The sequence below is a fragment of the Monomorium pharaonis genome, chromosome 10, assembly GCF_013373865.1.
Source record: "Monomorium pharaonis isolate MP-MQ-018 chromosome 10, ASM1337386v2, whole genome shotgun sequence".
Lineage (NCBI taxonomy): Eukaryota > Metazoa > Arthropoda > Insecta > Hymenoptera > Formicidae > Monomorium > Monomorium pharaonis.
This window is the reverse complement of record NC_050476.1, coordinates 9,186,344-9,208,397: the sequence shown is the minus strand read 5'-3', so window position 1 is coordinate 9,208,397 and position 22,054 is coordinate 9,186,344. Positions and strand designations below refer to the sequence as shown.

General features: G+C 31.2%; 3 protein-coding genes across 12 annotated transcripts in view; 1 reads left to right on the top strand and 2 right to left on the bottom strand.

The window, feature by feature from the left end:
* LOC105833851 (uncharacterized protein YMR317W) overlaps positions 1–14,054 on the bottom strand; it is a 118,364-nt gene extending 104,310 nt beyond the window's left edge. For 8 of the 9 annotated variants that reach the window (XM_036293281.1, XM_036293285.1, XM_036293283.1 and 5 more), the window contains exon 1: positions 13,934–14,054. The gene's annotated coding sequence lies outside the window, so the exon portion shown is untranslated. Of the gene's footprint in view, positions 1–13,922 lie in introns of all 9 variants that reach the window. The other variant, XM_036293282.1, reaches the window with a different exon arrangement.
* A 2,935-nt stretch (positions 14,055–16,989) lies between these two features.
* LOC118647585 (protein ANTAGONIST OF LIKE HETEROCHROMATIN PROTEIN 1-like) lies at positions 16,990–19,209 on the top strand. The gene is made up of 3 exons (XM_036292751.1): positions 16,990–17,471; positions 17,603–17,903; positions 18,000–19,209. The coding sequence occupies exons 2-3, from the start codon at positions 17,603–17,605 to the stop codon at positions 18,908–18,910; spliced, it is 1,212 nt and encodes a 403-aa protein (XP_036148644.1). The 5' UTR covers positions 16,990–17,471; the 3' UTR covers positions 18,911–19,209.
* Positions 19,210–19,477: 268 nt separating this feature from the next.
* On the bottom strand, positions 19,478–21,790 carry LOC105835573. Of its 2 annotated transcripts, XM_036292750.1 has the most exons (5): positions 21,650–21,790; positions 21,388–21,564; positions 20,773–20,877; positions 20,556–20,692; positions 19,478–20,300 (listed from the first exon to the last, which is right to left on the bottom strand). In XM_036292750.1, exons 2-5 carry the CDS (start codon positions 21,515–21,517, stop codon positions 19,575–19,577), a joined length of 1,098 nt encoding a protein of 365 aa, XP_036148643.1. In that variant the 5' UTR covers positions 21,518–21,564; positions 21,650–21,790; the 3' UTR covers positions 19,478–19,574. The 2 variants fall into 2 exon arrangements, with proteins under 2 accessions (XP_036148643.1, XP_036148642.1); XM_036292749.1 differs by having other exon boundaries at positions 21,388–21,753.
* Between the last annotated feature and the right edge of the window lie 264 nt (positions 21,791–22,054).

Here is a 22,054-nt window from a genome sequence, read left to right as displayed (position 1 = left end):
CAATAGCAGCCTGCAACCTATATGTGTGACGAAACAAATCAAATCTTGGTGACGGTAGATCTGTGAACAGTTTCGCAATCTTCTGAGGCTCTTCTACCTTTTGTCCTAAAACCTCAAGTTTCTAACAAATTGTTGACAATTCAGCACAATAACCTGCGACTGATTTTCCATCTATAAATTTCAATGCACATTCTTGATTAGCAAGATATTTATTAGATTCTGACTTAGCTTCGTAAAGTCCGTTAACCATTGCCCAAATTTCATGAGCAGCTTCTAATTGTGGCATGAAGTTGATTATCAAATCCAGATGCTAATACACGGCGAGCCTTGGCGTCTAACCTACGCCATCCCTTGGCTTCCTCTTCTTTTGCTGGTATTTTATCGATGCTGAGCATTGTAACCCAATAACTCAAGGACTAATTTAACATCAAATTTCCATCTTTGATAATTTGATTTTGTGAGGACTGGCAAAGACATATTTATGCGATCTGCGTCCATGTTCCGTCCATGTAATCGTTCAATTTACAGCTCATCAAAAGTTTTCAGATTTAACCTCGATTATAATCTGATTCACACTCACTCATTTTAATCAACAGTTACGTCCTGGGCCCATAACTTGTGAGCTTTTAATAAGTATAATGTTAGCTTTGATATAAAGTATTTATTATAAAGTGTATATAGATGAGTGAACAGAACGTCCGAACAAGGTAAGGTAAGTTATGGTAAAAAAAAGGTGGAGGCGGGCGCGCGCAGCAGTAAAGGCAAGATGTCCTCCCATTTCCAGCGCCGCTATAGAAGCGTTAAATCCAACAAGCCGGTACCTTGATGACAAAAAATAGTTCTTATCCCTACATCATCAATATTTAACCAATACACAACTCTACGTTGATTCAAGCTAATTAATAGTTAATACTGATTGACAATTACAGCAACATTTAACTGATCACAATTCTATATCACACAACATTTTATCTATTTCATCGACACTAGTATAAAATCTGAGCTTGTTACTCACTAATTAATTAATTTTACATTGGTTGATGATTAAATAGATAAAGTGTGGCGTAGAGTTGTGCTATTAAATATTGATAACGTTATAAGAATAAAAACCAGTTTTTGTCACCAAGGTAGCGGCAATTGTATACATTACTAATAAAGCAAAGAATAAAAATTAGTATTACAAAAAACATTTATTTAAAATTTTATTCAAGCTAATTAAAGTTGTTAATATTGATTGACAATTACAACATAACTGATGCACACGTCTTATCTCATTGATACCAGTATAAAATTGAATCAGAGTAACATAGCTCAGTTAAATGTTTAGTACATTTGTATAACAATAAAATAATAATATGAGAACATTTAACATAAAAAGTTCATATATTTCACATATTTTCTATAAAAATATGTATTATAACCTTACATTACACGTCACTGTGCAAACCACTGGTACCCACGTGACCCAATAATGGGTCTAGAGATTTCCAATATTTTCTGGCAAAATATTCTTGTAAAAAAGCCAGCATAATAGTCTAATCGCTTCATAAAGTATCCAATCTCTATCCAGTTTACCTAAAGCTGATTGAGAAGTAACCGTACTTGGTAAACTGTTAATGTTTTTAATTGGTATACTAATTTTTCTTATACTTTGTCTTATGTATACTTTTCTACAAAAGCAAGGGATCTTGTATATCTTTAGTATGTCTAGGCGTGATCCCTAATCCTTAGGATTAAATAAAGTCCTCAAAAATAAAAAGGCGCAAACTTATTCCTACTTCTTGAGTTGTTATTCCTACTTCCAGTTTCTAATATGTACACTTTTCCATAGAAGCAAGGGATACAATAAAAACAAAATAAACAAATCCCCTTCCTTGATGTGTAAAAAGGAACGAAGATAATATCCTCAATCATCAGGTTCATCGAAAACCACACACTGACCTGTGCTATCTCCAAGCATTCTTCACAAAAGAATTCGGTCATCAGTTTACTGATATATTGAGTTCTACAATCTGTGAACCGACTTCTGGATGAACTGACTGGATAGAGAATTAAAATACCTCAATAAAGTCTCGATAAAAATATGGGTATAAGAATATCAACTAAACAATTCAAAGATTAAAGAACAAAAACTAAAAAAGATCAGTATATAAATCTAGAAACATCAACAGTATATCATGTAGTTACTTTTCTCATTCAGCTTTAGTTGAATGGTGTATGACTTCCATGCAGTATGACAAAACTATCATGTTGGCTTCTTTATCAGACTATTTCACCAAAAAACACTGTAAAACCTTAGAAATTTTGACATCCTGACAATTTCATCGCTACAAGGGTTTTCAAATAAGCTCTATTTAGCACACTACTCCCAAAATTTTTTAACTAACCAACTACTCAATTAAACACTCTGACACGACTAAAAACTCTTTTTCCTTCCACACTTCATCATTAAAAAAGGAGTACTTAAGAACACCCACAATCCAAAAAAGCTCAGTATCAGAGCTTCTAGTCCGTATCAGGAATGCAAATTTGCAACTGTAATGTTTGTGAAACATCTACACAATGCTGTTTCAGTACGCGTACACAACGCGATATTAATTTGGAAGCCTTTCATTATTGATTATAAAATCAATAACCACGAAAGCCTCAAGTCTAGTATCCATTAATTGTTGTAATTAACGGTAATGTAATTTGTAGATTAAGATGTAAATGTTTATAAAGGATATGACTATCAACAACAAAGATATATAAATTTTATTGTAAATTTTATTGTAAAGTAGTTATCAACAGTGGCGTAGTAAAAATAGAATTTGGTTTTTTATATAAACTCGATCATTCTTCCCTACAATTTTGTGCATACTTTAAAAAATCACTTGAGTTTTAAATATTAACTTTCAAAAGTACTAAAAAAATAATAAACTAAATTACATATAATTTTTTTCGCAATAATGTAACTCATTAAAAGTACAAAACACTAAACACGATTAAACACACAATGCTAAATTAAAAATTTAGCATTGTATGTTTATCTTGTGTTATTATCTTTTATTGTCACTAATAATTAGATAAAAATTGAATTTAAATTCTATTTATCTGTCAAAATAATTTTTATCGTTCTATTCATTATATTTATCGTTATATTCATTCTAATTTTTAATAATACAAAATTCCGACAATCAATAATAAATATATATCATATATCCATGTAAATTTACATATATTTTTGTGAATCATTCGACTTTATTTTATATTTGACGCTCCTGTCGAGCTGCTTCTCCTTCCACCGTGCAAAAATAAAAAAATAAAACTTTGAGCTGTTTATAAGCTCTACATGCCACAAATTAAAATTTTAGGCTTATTATTCTCAGTAGAAATTTAACATTTCTTGTGGGGGAGGGGAGGGGGCTGAATCAACGTCGAGTTAGCCTCTTCACCACTTAAAAATTAAGATATCGAATCAATCGTTGCGGGAGAAGCATGAGCTACTTATAAACTTTTAAGTTGATAGTTTCAATTTTTGAGTTCATTCCTTTTAACTCCTAAAGAATCCCCAAACAAATGCAACTCGAGAAAAATATTTAAAAAAATAACCTATTAAGAATCATGTTAACAATAGAGCGTACAAAATTCCAAATTTTAACTTTTAAAATGCATACATTTCGATTTTTGAGTTGCAACTCCTTTATGATAAAATCGCTCCAAACCTCCCCAACACAAGAGAGAATTGTACTTAAAATGAGGTGGACTATATACTTCACAACTAAATATCGTTTGTTAAAATGTGTTCATTTAGATTTTAGATTTTTGATTTCGATTTTTCTCATAAAGAGTTGTAGCTCAAAAATTAAAATGCACACATTTTGCGAGCTCGTAAATCGACAAACGATATTTAGTTGTAAAATAGTTTACGTGATTTTAAGTGCAATTCTTTCTTGTGGTGGGGAAGTTTGGGGCAATTTTTTTATCGTAAAAAGACTGCAACTCAAAAGTCGGAATGTATGCATTTTAAGAGTTAATCTTTAGAATTATGTATGCTACATTCTTAACATAATTTTTAATAGGTGTCATTATTTTTTTAAACATTTTTTCGAATTGCATTTGTTTAGGGGTTGTTTGGGGGTTAAAAAAATAAGCTCAAGAATTAAAACTATATCAGCTTAAAAGCTCATACAGGGTGTTACAAAAGCATCGGATTTGCTTAAGGGGTTACATTAACCTAGCGGAAAAAAAATTCATTTTTTTTTATTACATTTTCTTGAAGCTTCAAGTTTCGAGAATATATCCTAAAAGTTTTATGTTGATATCTGAAAAAATGCCGGAATTACAGAGAGTTGAGTAAAACGGGATCAAGCGTTCAAGTGCTCGAATTGGAGCAATATCAACATAAATCGCCACTGGACGATGATGTGATTAAAGCCATTCGTCCAATATTTGAAAACAACTTTCTAGTGATAATTTACTGGAGAAATGCGTCGGTGGATTTACGCAAAACGTTAACGAAAGTTTGAACAATCTGATTTGGCGCATAGCGCCAAAAGTGCAGCACAGCGGTGCACACGTTGTGCAAATTGCTGACAATATTGTTGCACACACATTTAATGAAGATGCTGCCGCATATTTATTAATGATAATAAAAGAATTGTGCTGCATATTGAGAAAATCAAGACCGAGCGCGCATCGATGTGGCCGAAGTACGAGCGCAGAAGGCGACGCGCGAAGAAAGGATTGCTCGCCGTCAACAGAAGTCTTCACAGAGCGCTGCTCTTATTAATGTGGAAGAAATCTCATATGGCCCCAGAATTGCCGACTAGAGGTGAAGTGCAAAATTCGGCTATTAACAATAGTAGAACTAAACTTGAAACTTTAAACGCGTTTTTCTCAAAACATAGTTTTCAAAGTCGGTGACCACCAGATCTCAAAAACTAATCGATGGATCGTTTTCAAATTTTTACACAATACTCTCAAAAACATTCTTTTGTCGGTGACAATCTATTTTTTTTATCGATCTTCATTAAAAATTAAAAAAATAAAAAGGACAAAAATTTTTCGTTTTTCTTTTTTAATTTTAATTTCAACTCATCGCCATTTTGTAACAAACAATAAAATCGACAATCGGCGATCGTCACCGACAAACCACTACTGTTAACTTAAAAACACCATTTTGTTTTTTTGTTTCAGATGGATCGTTTAGACGGGACAGTGGTCACCGCAAAATGCGTTTTTCCAAATCTCAATGTGTCTCGGCGGCCATATTTCTGCTTTCCGTCGCCATTGTTTAATAAAAAAATTTTTTTTATATTGTCGAAACATAAATCAATAATCACCCAAAATTTCATTTAATTCCCACTACCCGTTTAGGAGGAATAAAATATCAAAGTTAGGCCTGTTTTTCGACCGTCTAGGTTGGTGTAACCCCTTAACACCATGCGATAGAGAATAAAAATCGAAGAAGAAATGTCTAATACTATTTTTCGATGCGGTAAATAGTTTCGCCTTAATTCATCATTGTAATAAGTCAATAAGCGCGGAGGTACAAGAGAAAGTCAGTGATGGAGAATGCGTGAAGTTGACTTCTTGTTATTAAAAATTAAAAAATGCTTCTAATGCTAATAATTATCGATAAAATTCTTTAGAAGGCTACCAAAATTTTCAATAGCACTGTCGGTTATCGAGAAATATTTCCATTTTAACGGGACTTAAAAAATTTTCGAATTTGTATCTTTAACTAAAGAAATTTTTTATTCCGCAACTTACAGCTTCGAGTGCTAATAATCATCGATAGAATTCTTCAGGCGGCTACTAGAACTGTCGATTACCGAAAAAAATTTTACCAAAGTTTAATTTTAGACGAAGTAAGAAAAAATTCAATAGTGATTAAATTTATTTATTATAAAATGATAAAACATTATAATAAGTGCTTCTTATAACAAGTACTCAAAGTGTCCATTATTAGCTTCCAAACATTTAATCGCTCTATTTATGACACTTTCTTTTTTACTTTGTCTGATAGACAAATCTTTGTAAGACCTATAGCGGTAAAATTTTTTTCGGTAATCGGCAATTCTGGTAGCCGCCTAAATTCTATCGATAATTATTAGCACTCGAAGCTGTAAGCTGCAGAATAAAAAATTTCTTTAGTTGAAGATACAAATTCGAAAATTTTCTAAGTCCCGTCAAAATGGAAATATTTCTCGGTAACCGGCAGTTCTATTGAAAATTTTGGTAGCCTTCTAAAGAATTTTATCGATAATTATTAGCATTAGAAGCTAATAATTATTTAATTTTTTAATTTTTAATAACAAGGAGTCAACTTCACGCATTCTCCGTCACTGACTTTCTCTTGTACCTCCGCGTTTATTGACTTATTACAATGATGAATTTAGGCAAAAATATTTACCGCATCGAAAAATAGTATAAGACATTTCTTCTTACATTTTCATTCTCTATCGCATGATGCTAAGCAAATCCGATGTTTTTGTAACCCTGTATAAAGCTCATAAATAGCTCATAATTCTACTAATGTGAAGTTGGCCCCAACTTAAAAATAAAAATTTATAATACAGTATGTTTGTACCTCACAAGTACCTGTTTGTACAGCAGTTAATTTCGTTTGTATCTCAAAGAATAAAAAATGAAAAAATTATTAAAAAATGGTTCGTGAGACTTTGAGATATTTTTCTTATGAGATAATTTCACTTACACCATTCGACAGAGAATCGCTTGTACTTGTTTGTACCTCTTTTCATTTCATTTATACCTCAACCAGTTCAAAATTACGCTAATTTTTTATTTTTTAGCATAAGATAAAAATAACACTTTCGCCATTTACTGAGATAAGAAAAACGGCAAACTGCATTCAAAACAGAATCATTTGTACCCGTTTGTACCACTTTTTATTTCATTTGTACCTCAATCAGTTCAGAATTGCGCTATTTTTTAATTTTTTAGTATATGGCAAAATGGCACTTTTGCCACTTTTTAAGATATCATCAAAAAACGGTAAATTTCATTCGACGCAGAATTGTTTGTACCCGTTTGTACCACTTTTTATTTGATTTGTACCTCAACCGGTTCAAAATAACGATATTTTTTAATTTTTCAGTATATATGGCAAAATGACACTTCCATCATTTTTTGAGATATCGAAAAACTGCATTCGACGCACAATCGTTTGTACCCGTTTCTATCGCTTTTCATTTCGTTTGTATCTCAACTGGTTGGTTGCGTTATTTTTTAACTTTTCAGTATATGGCAAAATGGCACTTTCGCCATTTTTGGAAATATCAAAAAACGGCAAACGGCATTCGACGAAGAATTATTTGTACTCATTTATAAAACTTTTTGTTTTGTTTGTACTTTAAAAGATAAACAAATACAAAGTAATTAAAAAATAGCTAAAATTCCACTTTATATTTTAAGAGGTTACATCTACCTAGCGGTTAAAAGAAATTGATTCCTTTACATTTTCTTGAAGCTTCAAGTTTTGAGAATATATCATAAAAGTTTCATATCAATATCTGCAAAAATGGCGGAATTACAGAGAGGTAAGTAAAACAGAATCGAGCGTTCAAGTGCTCAAATTCTAACGTCAGTGACCCTAGCACACCCACCACTAACAAAAAATTTCGGACCTACCCTATAATTTTCTACTAATTTTCTGCCCTAGTCCCGAATTTTTTGCTCCTACCCGTTTGCAGGAAAAAAAAATTTCGGACCTACCCTATAATTTTCTATTAATTTTCTGCCCTACTCCCGAATTTTTTGCTCCTACCCGTTTGCAGGAAATTAAGATCAAAAGCTTCACGTGATGCTAGCATCTCCACTAATAAAAAAAAACAAACAAAAAATCAAATATACCAGAATTTTCTGCTTATTTTAGGCTTTAAGAAACTGTAAACAAATATAAAAAATATCGAACGATTATCCAAATACCGGTACTCAAAAACATATACCGCAATATTATAGGAGAAAATGGTTAAAAACAACAAGCTACCAGGACAATACCGTACCAGGACAACTTTAAAAGTATTTCTTCAATCAAATACTCGTATAATATACAATTTTAAAATATTAAATTTGCAAAATAAATTTAAAAAGTCTAAAATTCACAAAAATACAAGAGTAAAGTACCATTATAAAATTATTTGCTGCGTCGACTGTGGTATCAAAATGTTCCCGTATTCTTGTGCTCTTAAAATACCAAGTCCCGAATTTTTTTCTGAACATATAACTTGTGCAACTTAATTGTTATTCCGCGTGTGCAAGAGTAAACTACCTTAAAAAAATTATTTGCTGCATCGACTGTGGTATCAAAATGTTCCCCTACTTTCCTGCTCTTAAAATACCAAGTCCTGAATTTTTTGCTCGATATATACCATGTGCAACTTAATTGTGAATAACAATTCGGGACTTGATATTTTAAAAGCAGCAAATACGGGAACATTTTGATACCACAGTCGACGCAGCAAATAATTTTTTTAAGGTAGTTTACTCTTGCACGCGCAAAATAACAATTAAGTTGCACAAGTTATATGTTGAGCAAAAAATTCGAGACTTTGTATTTTAAGAGTAGAAAAATAAGGGAACATTTTGATACCACAGTCGACGCAGCAAATAATTTTTTTAAAGTAGTTTACTCTTGCATGCGCGGAATAACAATTAAGTTGCACATGTTATATATTGAGCAAAAAATTCGGGACCTTAATATTTTAAGAGCAGAAAAAAAGGGAACATTTTGATACCACAGTCGACGCAGCAAATAATTTTTTTAAGGTAGTTTACTCTTGCATGCGCGGAATAACAATTAAGTTTCACAAGTTATATGTTGAGCAAAAAATTCGAGACTTGATATTTTGAGAGCAGAAAAATAGGGGAACATTTTGATACCACAGTTAATGCAGCAAATAATTTTATAATATAATTTTATAAAAAAAAATACTTTACTCTTGTATTTTTGTGAATCTTAGACTTTTTAAATTTATTTTGCAAATTAAATATTTTAAAATTGTATATTATACGAGTATTTGATTGAAGAAATACTTTTAAAGTTGTCCTGATACGATATTGTCCTGGTAGCTTGTTGTTTTTAACCATTTTCTCCTATAATGTTGCAGTATAATGTTTTTGATTACCGGTACTTGGATAACCGTTCGATATTTGTTTACAGTTTCTTAAAGCCTAAAATAAGCAAAAAATTTTTGATATTTGTTTACAGTTTCTTAAAGCCTAAAATGAGCAAAAAATTTTGACATATTTGATTTTTTGTTTGTTTTTTTTTTTATTAGTGGGGGTGCTAGCATCACGTGAAGCTAGCACCCCCACTTTTGATCTTAATTTCCTGCAAACGGGTAGGACCAAAAAATTCGGGACTAAAGCAGAAAATTAGCAGATAATTAGCAGAAAATTATAGAATAGGTCCAAATTTTTTTTTAGTCGTGGGGGTGCTAGGTTCCTTGACGCCAAATTCTACCTGACGCGGCCAGATGTCGGGTCTCTATTGTTCGTTGTTACTTCATATGGCCCCGGAATTGCCGACTAGAGATAAAGTGCAAAATTCGGCTGTTAACAATAGTACAACTAAACTTGAAACTTTAAACGCGTTTTTTTCGAAACACGGTTTTCAAAGACGGTGACCACGAGATCTCACAAATCAATCGATGGATCGTGTTTTTTACTCAAATTTTTACACAATACTTTCAGAAAGATTCTTTTGTCGGTGACAACCTATTTTTTTTTAATCGATCTTCATTAAAAATTAAAAAATTTTTTTAAACAAAAATTTTTCGCTATTTTTAAATTTAAATTCCAACTCGTCGCCATTTTGTAACAAACGACAAAATCATCGGCGATCGTCACCGACAAACCACTACTGCTTAGCTTGAAAACACAATTGTTTTTTTGTTTCAAATGGATTGTTTAGGCAGGGAAGTGGTCACCGCAAAATGCGTTTTTCCAAACCTTGATGTGCGGTCATTTTTTTTCCGTCACCATTTTTTAGTAAAAAAAATTTTTTATATTGTCAAAACATAAATCAATAATCACACGAAATTTAATTTAATTCCACTACCCGTTAGCAGGAATAAAATGTCAAAATTAGACCTGTTTTTCGGCCGTCTAGATAGATATAACCCCTTAATTCCATAATAAAAAATAGAATATTTCCGAATCGATTGAGGTATTAACAAAATGAAAAATGATACAAATGAGTACAAATTCGATTTTCTATCAAATGGCATTAATAAAATTAATATATCTTAAAATGGAGTTCTGGCCATTTGTTTAACCACTTTGTATTTGTTTATCCTTCGAGATACAAACAAAATGAAAAATAGTACAAACGAGTACAAACGATTCTACATCGAATGTCATCAAAATTAAAATATTTCAAAGTTAGGCGCTAACCTTTTTAATAATTTTGTATTTTTTTTTTATTTGAGGTGCAAACAGACTATTAATTTTTATTAATTTTTTTTTTTAAGCGCCAGGTTCACATCGGTCATAATTCTCCTGCAACAATTGATTTAATATCTCAATTTTTAAATAGTCGGGAGGCTAATAGCGTTTTCGACTGGTCTTGGGTTAATCGCTCTGGGAACAATTAATGATGTCATAAAGCCAATCACAGCCATTCTTCTAAAGAATGAAATAATGTGATTGACCAGTTGTAGAAAAATAAGAACCTGAGATGGGTAAACCCAATTCGATTTTGCCCGGTTGAAAACGCCATAAGTCATCGTCGACTCAGCCCCCACTCCCAAAAAAATTAAATTTCTACTCAGAATAATAAGCTCAAAAATTTTAATTTGTGGCATGTAAGAGCCATATCATAAATAGCTCATAATTTTGCGTTATTTACTTTATTTTTGCATGGTGGGGGTCAGCTCGACAAGAGTATATTTGACACATTATATATGGCTATATTTCTCAACAATAATCTTTTGTAATCATCAGTAATCTTAAAAAGTAATAGCTTTTGATAATATCTTTTAACAAATAATTTATTTTTACTTAAAAATTTAATTAAATCTTTTTTGCAAATTTTTCTAACTCTGTTGTACAAGAAACATCTAATTTTGAAATTGATATATTTAATATATTATCATAACTTGCATAGTTTAGAGACCGTACCGGAACCAAAATTGATAACCATTTCATAATCGGTTTTTAACCAGACCAAAACTGTAATCTATAACCGTATTCTGTTAAATTTATTAAATTTACAGCAACAGAACCATGAAATTATTTTTGGTTTACGGTTTTTCAATATATTTTTTCGATTCTTACAATTTATTTCTACATAATATCTTTATATTTTATGTTGGGAAATCAATTACTTGTTAGAGCTAATAAGATATTGTGTCATAAAGAAACAAGATTGTCTTTTTTTTTGTTCTATTTTATTCTTTGTATTACATTTAATTACATTTTAAAACTTTGTTTTGTTCTCTCTTAATTTTTGTAATATAAATGTTTTGGGACACCAGAAATGGAAAAAAAATCAGAAAAAAGTAAATATAAAAATATTTTTAAAAGGTCCAAGAAAAATAAAAAATAGAAAAACTGTCACTATTTAAAAATAATAATACTCATTAATAAATATTATTTAATAAGTAATATTTAACAATTTCGTTTCTTTACTGAATTTTCTAAGGAACTACATAGATAAGTTTACCAAGAAATTAAAACAATGGACCCTAAATCTTTATTGCAAGTAAATTATTAATATTTCTTTTATTTCTTTATTTTCCATTGTGTTAAAATTTGTATTACTTTCAAAATGGATAACTAGTACCTTACATTTATTTATAAATTTTTAATGTTTTCAAAATAATTAAAAATATTATTCATGAAATATTTTTTTAATAATTCATTAATTCTTCTATTATTTTTGTTATACATATAATTGTATGTTTTCTTTATATATATTTTGGATATAAAGAACTATTGTACACATTTTGCTTGTTACTCTTTGTTGGCAATTTCATAGACTATTGTATAACTACTCTTTTTTTTACTTTTTCCTCTCTTATTTCTCTTATTTCTTCAATCTTTTTTTTGAAGCAATGGATTTATTGGTGGGACAATAAAAAATTCTTTCCCCACACTTAATTATTTATAAATATTGTTAAATTATAATAATTAATTACTATTACACACTTATTAAATATTGTTAGAATTAAGAACTGGAACCATAACTGAGAAAAATGTAATTTAAATGGTTTTGGGTTTTTATATTTGTCAAGGAATCAAAACTGAAACCTGAATCATTTTCAAAATATTTTCTTAAACCATAACCTGAAACCAAACTGTAATTTGATTCGATCTGGATCCCTAGTTTAAGGCCTAATTCCACAACTTTGTTTAACAAAAATTAATTAACATTGTCCAATAAAAGACTTTGTTTCATATAAAACAAATTCATCTATTAAACACGGTTAGTTAAACTCCAGTTAAATTAAATTGTGAAACTGAGCTTAAAAGTAACTTTATATAATATGCTAGTTTTATTTGATAATTACTTAATATTTTATATATAAATTTTTCAGCTTCCATTTTAAATCTAAAATATATATAACGTAAATAACAATTATTTTTTATTGCAAATTTATTTAAAAAATAAAATTTCTTGGTAAGTGTATTGTTATCAAATTGTGTTCTTAAGAATAACAATAAAAATGGTTTTTGACAAGTTTTGTCACACTTGCAACATAGTTACTAAGCTAAACATCGATGTTCAAGAGTATCTTAAAATTCTTCCTTCCCTGAAAAACTGTAATAGATTTATAAATAAATTTATTGCAAAAAATAAATTTAACTATTAATAATTATAATAAACATTTTTTTCAGCAATTCATACTGTTATGAAATAGCAACATGTGATAGCAACACATGTTATGATTGTAAACATACCAACAATAAATATGTTATCATCTGGGTCAAAATTGCACTTTGCATTAAAATAAGCTAAAAATTTTATTTCTGCAATACATTGCTACTTCAAAAGATAATTATATATCACAGGAAATTAATTCTATAACTTAGATAAAAATTATAAAAAGAAAATTTACTAGACCTTGACCCAACTAAAATTATAAATATATTTTAGTAATTTTTTTCACTTTTGTCAATGTTATTAAGTTGTGTTTATTAAATTTTGTTAGAATCAATCTCACAAAAATTACTATAACATTGCAACAACAATGCAATGTTGCAGAGACATTACAAAGCAAAAATATTATAAAAAAATCTTTTTTATTTCATCCATGAACAGTATATGTCAAGAGATAGATATAGCAAAGCTCTACTTTTCAAATTTCAAAAAGCTACACAAGATATAATAAAAATCACAACATAACCATTGAGTTATGTGACACATGGAAAAACTGAAGTAATAAAACTTAAGCAATAAGCAAATAAGTAAAAATTTCTATATTGCTTATGTCTTACTATTTAAGTTCTTTCACCATAGCCCTTATGAAATTTGTTACTTTTACTGATTTCTTGAAGTTTCTAAAATTAAGTTTATAGACAAAAATAAATGAGATGTATTTTGACAATAAATTTTTCTCTATATATAAAATTAATTCAGTGACATAATTACCAGAAACACTAAAACATTTTGCAATATTTCCAAAGGCAGATATTTTATAATTGCAATGTTATATTGCTCAATTTAATATATGTACTGTCAAAGCAAGTACGAGATGAATCGTTCTATACTATAGGCATTTATAATAAGCCAATTAGAGGATAAAGCAATGCTGAAGAGAAAAATGTAACATAAATAATACTACAATCATCTTATATCCATCCCTTTTGCTCTTATTAATTCCATTTCCATAATCATGATATCAAGTCTATAGCTCCATTTTGTTTTAAAAAAAACAATCACGTGGAAGAGCATAGTAAAAAGAAAAACTCACCACTGACTTACTTTTTCACACAAGATCTGAAATGAAGCACACAATGGAAAAGTGTGCCTCGTGGCCAACTGCTCCTGAGTCTCTGGAGCACCACCGCAACACGCGCGACGACGACGACGACGACAACGCTCAGCTACGCTCGGCGACGATGACAATCGGCGACACAAGCACTGCACGACGTCCAACGACGGCGACGACGGCGGCGACGGTGAGACGGCGGGAAACAGCCGCCGCATACTCGGCGGCACGATGCTGACGCCGTTCTCTCGAAGGGCGCGCAACCATACGGAGACGGACCGAGTGCCGCAGGATGATGCGACACTCGCCGTGCTATCACCAGACGTGATGACGTCTCGGCGAGCGACTCTGAGGTAAATTCGGCTATACGTATAAAAATCTCTGGAGCTCGTAAAGCGCAAATGTGTGACACGCAATGACACACGCGTTGATACACAGGCGGCACCAACAACGATGTTGATGATGATAGTGATAGTGATGATGATGGCGATGATAATGATGATGATGATGATGATGATGATGATGATGATAATGATGATAACGGCAACGGTAACGACGACGGCGACGGCGACGGCGACGGCGACGGCGACGGCGACGGCGACGGCGACGACGGCGACGGCGGCGGTGGCAGCACCACCGGAAGGCGAATCGTGCTCACATGATCCGACAAGCGTAAGTAGCAATCGTGATAAGAACCGCGCATTACGAATACCGCTTACCGCCACGCGTAACAACTCTTATGGCGGCAGTTAGATTTTGACACTTGCACGAGATCATTTATTGTCTAAAGGCGAAACGACCATAACAATACATTGATACTGCACGCTTCGTACACTCTGTACTACCGATCACCACTAACCATTATTGACCATTACTAATCGCCATTTTGCTTCCGATGCTCCCGAGCAGTGTTGCCACAATTAAAAAGCTAAAATGTAAAGGCCCTCACACATGAATTGACATAACCATAACGTAAGGTTTTGACACGTCGGATTGGGCGACCATAACCGTAACCTGCCGTAACCGGCTAATTCAAGTACGTGATTGGTCGAAACCTTACTGTTACGGTTATGTCAATTCATGTGTGAGGGCCTTTAGACCCTTCACACATGAATTGACATAACCATAAGGCCGGATCTACAATGCCTTAGTTTACACCGAGCACTTGATACGCGTATCAAGTAGTGAATTTAATGGTCTGTTCTTTCTAGCTGCACTGTTGCACTGGTGCAATAAGTTAGAATGAGAAAAAAAATACTTGTCTTACTTTAACTTATTGCACCGGTGCAACAGTGCAGCTAGAAAGAACAGACCATAAGCTGATCAACCAATGATTAAACACATTCACTAGTTATTTACTATTTGATACGCGTACCAAGTACCAAGTGCAAGTCGTGTAAACTAGGGCAATAGGTGTAGTAAGCTTTATGCCATAAGAAATTGACCAATTATAATCGAATATGAGAAGAATAATCAAATATAATTGGTTAAGAGCCACCGCACAAACTCTTCCATAACGCGTTACGTTACGTTAAGTACTCCATACGAACCTAAATTGTACTTAAAATTTAACTTAAATCAACGCACAAAGAAATCCTTAACGTAAGAACTTAAGAACTTACGTTAAAAGTTTCTTTGTGCGTTGATGTAAGTTTAATTTTAAGTACAAACTTAGGTTTATGGAGCACTTAACGTAACGTAACGTGTTACGAAAAAGCTTGTGCGGTGGCCCTAATTCCTTATGGCATAAGGCTTACTACACCTATTGTAGATCCGGGCTAAAGGGTCATCTACAATGGAATGTTTTATGCGGGGTCTACAATGACAGCAGAAGTAATGGAGTAAGGAGTAAGAGTAACAATTGACCAATTAAAAACCGGGAGTAAACGAAATGGGCAAATCTCATTTCATATTTCTTACTTCTTACTCCTACTCCATTATGGTATATCCACACAAATTTGCATAAGCGCATAAGCATATGCATAAGAAAGTCGATTGGTCTATTTTCTTATGTAAGTGCTTGTAGACCAATCAATTTTCTTATGTATATGCTTATGCGCTTATGCAAGTTGTGTGGATATACTATTACTCCTGCTGCCATTGGCCTAGTTTACATCGTGCATTTGATACGCGTATCAAGTAGTGAATTTAAGCTGATCAGCCAATGATTAAACACATTCACTAGTTATTTACTATTTGATATGCGTATCAAATGCACGATGTAAACTAGGCCATTATAGACCTCGCATTATGGCTCTGGCACACTAGACGCGATAAGCGACGAGCGATGAGCGATATCCAATAAGAGTTCTGCTTTTTCCAACATGGCGATGAAATGTTCGAAAATGTAGAGCTCTCATTGGATATCGCTCATCGCTCGTCGCTTATCGCGTCTAGTGTGCCAGAGACATTGCTCTAGTTTACACCGAGCACTTGGTACGCGTATCAAGTAGTGAATTTAAGCTGATCAGCCAATGATTAAACACATTCACTAGTTATTTACTATTTGATACGCGTACCAAGTGCTCGGTGTAAACTAGGTCATTATGCTCTAGTTTACACCGAGCACTTGGTACGCGTATCAAATAGTAAATAACTAGTGAATGTGTTTAATCATTGGCTGATCAGCTTAAATTCACTACTTGATACGCGTACCAAGTGCTCGGTGTAAACTAGAGCAAAGGCTCCAGCAAACCAGTGCGATTTTGTCACGCGCGACACACGATGTCCAATGAGCGATCGCCTTTCCGCTCATCTCTGTACGCTCATTGGATATCGCGCGTCGCGCGCGACGGAAATCGCGCTGGGACTCGATTCTTGAATTCATTTGCAAGAGAAACGTATTCGCAAATTCTGTTCTTACAGAAAAGTTGAAAATTTATTGGCTATCGTATGGCTTTTAACCAATAAACTTGCAACTTTTCTGTTAGAGCGGGTATTTGCGCATACGTTTTTTTGCGAATGAATTCAAGAATCGAGCCCCTGGTCTGCCAGAGCCCTTAAGGTGAAAGCACATAAAATTACAGGAGCCATAAGGGTGACGTCCCATGGCGCGTATTGCGATACGCGCGTATCGGGCGTATTAAATTTCGACCAATGACAGACGATCCGCCGTTTTTGATACGTTGACGATCCGCGGAAATTCATAATCGAGCGGATCGCACACATATATATGCACAGTCGTATAATGTTACATGGCGTGTGCACTGGGCGGTGTATATAATTTACTTCTTTTTACTATAACCTCTTCAGATTTATGAGTACTACGCGTGGTACTCCTTCTTGTCACTTTTTGGGAGCTTTCCAGCTAGTCAACACAATTAAACACAGTGTCAAACACTAGAACACTGTGTAAAGCTGTTTGTTGGAACGCTATTTAATTTTCAATATCACCAGTAGATAGCGCTTTAAACGTTAAATATAATATGTTTCCTTTCATAGTTTTTATAAAATTAAAAACTTATGTGACATGTACCTATTTGCTCGAAAAAATTGTGTATTAATAATATTTAATTAATATTAATTATAAAAGTATGTTTATTAAATATATTGTTAAAATGTTGGTTTTAAACTTGTTAATTTAAATAAAGTAAAATATGAGATTTTAAAAGAGACGTAACTTATCCTTTTTTTATTCTTTAATAAATTATTTTAATTTTTAGATGAACAACGACAAAAGATTAATTTTGCAATTAATGGAAGGAGTCAATTATTCAATTTGCACCGATTCCTCAAGTACCACATTGGATGAATTAAATAGTAGCAGTAGTAGTAGTACAGATAATATTATCAATTCATCAAGTGATGATGATGATTTGTTATTGTTTCCGCTAATGAAATTTTTGACGAGTGGTAAAAAAAGACAACGTATTGAAAATTATCTTGAAATTATAGACTCTTTGTCGGATCAAGAATTTAAAGAACACTTAAGAATAAATCGACGTACTGCATTAACGTTAATTGGTATAATAATAAATATTTATACCTTTAATTACAATGACCAAATAAATAGTATTGTAAAATATATACTCATAAAAATAATGCATTATTTGTTTTCAGATGAATTGGAATTATCGGGTTACATTCCATCCCATTCTTTTGGAATACGACCACTTTCTGCAAAATTGAGTTTTATTTTATTTTTATGGTATATTGCAAATACAGAACCTTTGCGAACTTTATCGGATAGATTTGATATTTCAATTTCATCTGTATTCCGAGTTTTGCGACGAATTACAAAGTGGTTTCTGAGTAAATTAGATACGATTATTAAATGGCCACAAGAACAAAATGTTAAAATTGTATGTGACAAATTTTTTATCAAACAAGGAGTACCAAATGTTTTAGGGGCAATTGACGGCACTCACATTAGAATAGAAAAACCGTCAATTAATGCACGTGATTATATAAATCGAAAAAAATATTTTTCAATCTGCTTACAAGCTGTTGTAGATTCTGATATGCGAATTACAAATATATATTGTGGCGAACCTGGTTCTCTTCATGATTCACGTGTTCTTAGAAGATCTCCTTTATATGAAGCAGCATCTGTTAATCAAGCAATGTTATTTCCTAATCAAACATTTATATTAGGTGATTCGGCATATCCCTCTTTACCATGGCTTGTTTCACCGTATAAAGATAACGGTCATTTATCTCCTCAACAAGTAGAATTTAATTACATGATTTCGTCAACACGGATTTCAGTTGAGAGAGCATTTGGTCAATTAAAAGGGCGTTTTAGACGTATTAAATTTTTTAATGAATACCGTACATTACCTTTTATTATTAATACAGTAGTAGCAGCTTGTATTTTACACAATTATTGCATCAATGAAAATGATACATATGATTTTCCTGAATATTATGATGAAAATATAAATAACATTTTAAATAATAATGGAATAATTGAAGAAAATATTCCAGGAGATCGTAGAACTCAATTATTCAATGAAATTTTTCCTTGTTAAGAAAAATATAAGACTTACATGTACAAAATATTTTACTTTTAATAAAATAAAATGACTTATATGAATTATGACTTATTTTTGTATTAGATTCCACATGTTGATTAATTTTAATTTCAGTTTACATTTTATTTTCTTTTATTTTAAGAATTAAAAAAAAGCAAGTTAAACAGAGATTAAAGTTAAGCAAATCTAAACCTTTGCGAACTTTATTGGATAGGTTTGATATTTCAATTTTATTTTATAGTTTTTATTAAATACTTTAAAAAAACATTTTTTACATTTTTTAAACGAGAATAAAAGATAAAATTAAATACTGTTATGTTAAATACTTTTATTTTGAATATCTTTATTAATGTGCTGTCCATGTCTTAACAGGGCTTTCAAAATATTTCAATATTATTAAATACTAACAATATATAAAATAAAATATTATTTAAATGAATTAAAACGTTTAAATATTTTAATAACAAAAAATAAACATTGTAACATATATTACATAATAAAAAAATTTAGCTGTAATACATAAAGTTTTAAATGTTTTAATTATTAACAGAAATATTTTAATTCTTTCGAGTAATAATGAAAAATAAACGTTACAATGCAAAAAAATGAATAATATATTAAAACACAAAACAAAATTTAAACAAATGTAGGGTATTAATATTTAATCTGATTCCGATGACATATTTTGCACATTTTCTTTGTCTAAATATTTTTTTAAAATTTTTAATTTTTGTTTTTCAATTTCTAACATTCCATCATGTAATCTTTTTTTTTCTCTTAATTTATTTTCTGCAATTTCGCGTCGCTGTTGAAGTTCTTCTTCTTTTAATGCAAATTGCTTTCTTTTTAATTTTACCACTTCTTTTTTGCTTTCAATTAATGTTGAGTATTTTTCATCTTTTAAGCGATCACGGTCTTTTTTTATAGCCAAATGTTCAAACCATTGCTTTTCTAACTCAATTTTAGTTTTTGCAATGTTGGAACATGTTCCATGTGTTGGACGGTTTTTTTGTTTTAAATCAGTATCAGTGACATTAACTGGTGGAGATATATCTGCAGAATCTTCTGCTCGTAATTTATTCAATGATTTATTAGAACTTTTCTTTTTTAATAATTGATTAGTTGACGATAAATGTGATGATTCAAAGAAACGTTTTTTTTCAAGTTGTTGAGAAGTTGATGGTTCCTCTATTTTTGTATTTAAAATTTTGTTTGACACAGTATAGTTTTGATTTGTTGCATCCTTTTTTTTACCAAAAATATCGTCCATAACTTGAAACCATTCAAATTCAATATTTCCTCTTCCAGATTTTGAATAATTATCAATGACTTCTTTATATTTTTTTAATAAAGCATTTATTTTCCACCTTACTTGATCGCTTGTCATCTACAACAAAAATAAATAAAATAAATTTTCAGAAACTTATAATATATATAGATATAATGATTACGGTATATATATATATATATATATATATATATATATATATATATACCATATATATACCATACTAAATATACTGTGTATATGCTATATATATATATATATAATTTTCTCAATATATTTAATTTAGATCCATTAATAATAATGCAATGCAATAATAATAATGTAAATTTGAAATAATTATTAAAAAATACATGCCTCGATACTGTATTCCAATAGACCATTGGCTATTTCTTGCCAAATTTTACCTCTTGTTTTAGGACTATCTAGCATATCTAGTTTCATTTCGTAAAGAGCAAGTAATGCTAATGTTGCATTTTTAGTCCAAACAGCATCTATAATAATAACTTATTAATGATTAATCAATAATACATTACCATAAATACATATATAATATCACTCAATTGTCTCATACGTTGTTTAATTGTGGGAGAATTAGAAAGCGTTTTTTTTTCTCCTTCTTTCACAACTATATTTTCTGTACCTTCTGTACTATTATGTTGCATTGCACAAGGCAAATCTATAAAATAAAATATGATACAATTTAATAATAAAATATAATTTAAATATTAAAAACAAAAACTAAATTAACAAATTTATTTAATTTAACATTAAAACAATAAAAATAACAAATAATTATATAATGCCATGTTGGGTAACAGTGCAGAACAATTTCATTTAAACATGTAATAATTTTTCGTAATAATGAGTTGGATCATTTCTTCAGTCGTTAATCTTGAAGAGACGATGATCTAGTTTATCATTATATTTAAACTTTAAAAAATACGCTAAATAATATACAATTATCATAAACCTTTTGTTGCAAAAACATACTAAAGATGACCCAAATAATTTATGGTCAAAACGTTTGTGAATAATTAAATAAAACATATTCAAATAAAATTGTTTTGCATTGTTACTCAGCATGATTTTAGATACGTTATTTTTATTATTTTTATTTTAAATATCCAAAAATTTTTATTATTAAAAAATATAATGTTTTAACCTAACCTAACCTAACCTAACTTACCTTTGTTCTCTTCAATTGTACATAAAATATTATTATTTTCTAAGTAAATATCTTTATTAATAAAGCATGCATGTTGCGGACTGTTTTCAATAGATTCAATTTCCTCGTTGCAATATTTGCAAAAAAACATTTTTAATATTCCTTTACGTTTCCCAGCTATGCTTATACGTGTGATAACTAAAATAAACAGGGCTGCTACATTTTTATAGCACATCAAAATTTTAATTAAAAAAAATAGTTGGTAGCCATGTGTTTGCTCAACTCAGCTTTTAGACTGTGTATACTTGTGTCAAGTTGTGTAGTTGTTGGAAAGCACTGTGTTCAACACTGTGTCACTTTGTGTCGCCTGTGTCCCTTGCTGGAAAGCTCCCTTTGTGTACTTCTTATGGGCACGAAAAGGTTAGAAATGGCCACGCATGCTTGTGTGTGTGTATGTTCGATACGCCGAAATGTGGCTCTTATGTCCCATGGAGCGGATTACGCGGAAGCAGAATCAGCGGATCACTAATCACGGGATCGTTCTAATAGAACCTTTTCAAAAATTCCGTTGAAACAGTCCCATGATTGGTGATCCGCTCGTTCCGCTTCCGCGTAATCCGCTTCATGGGACATAAGAGACATATTTCGGCGTACTGAAAGCAGCGGAATGTCTGTGATTGGTTGCAGA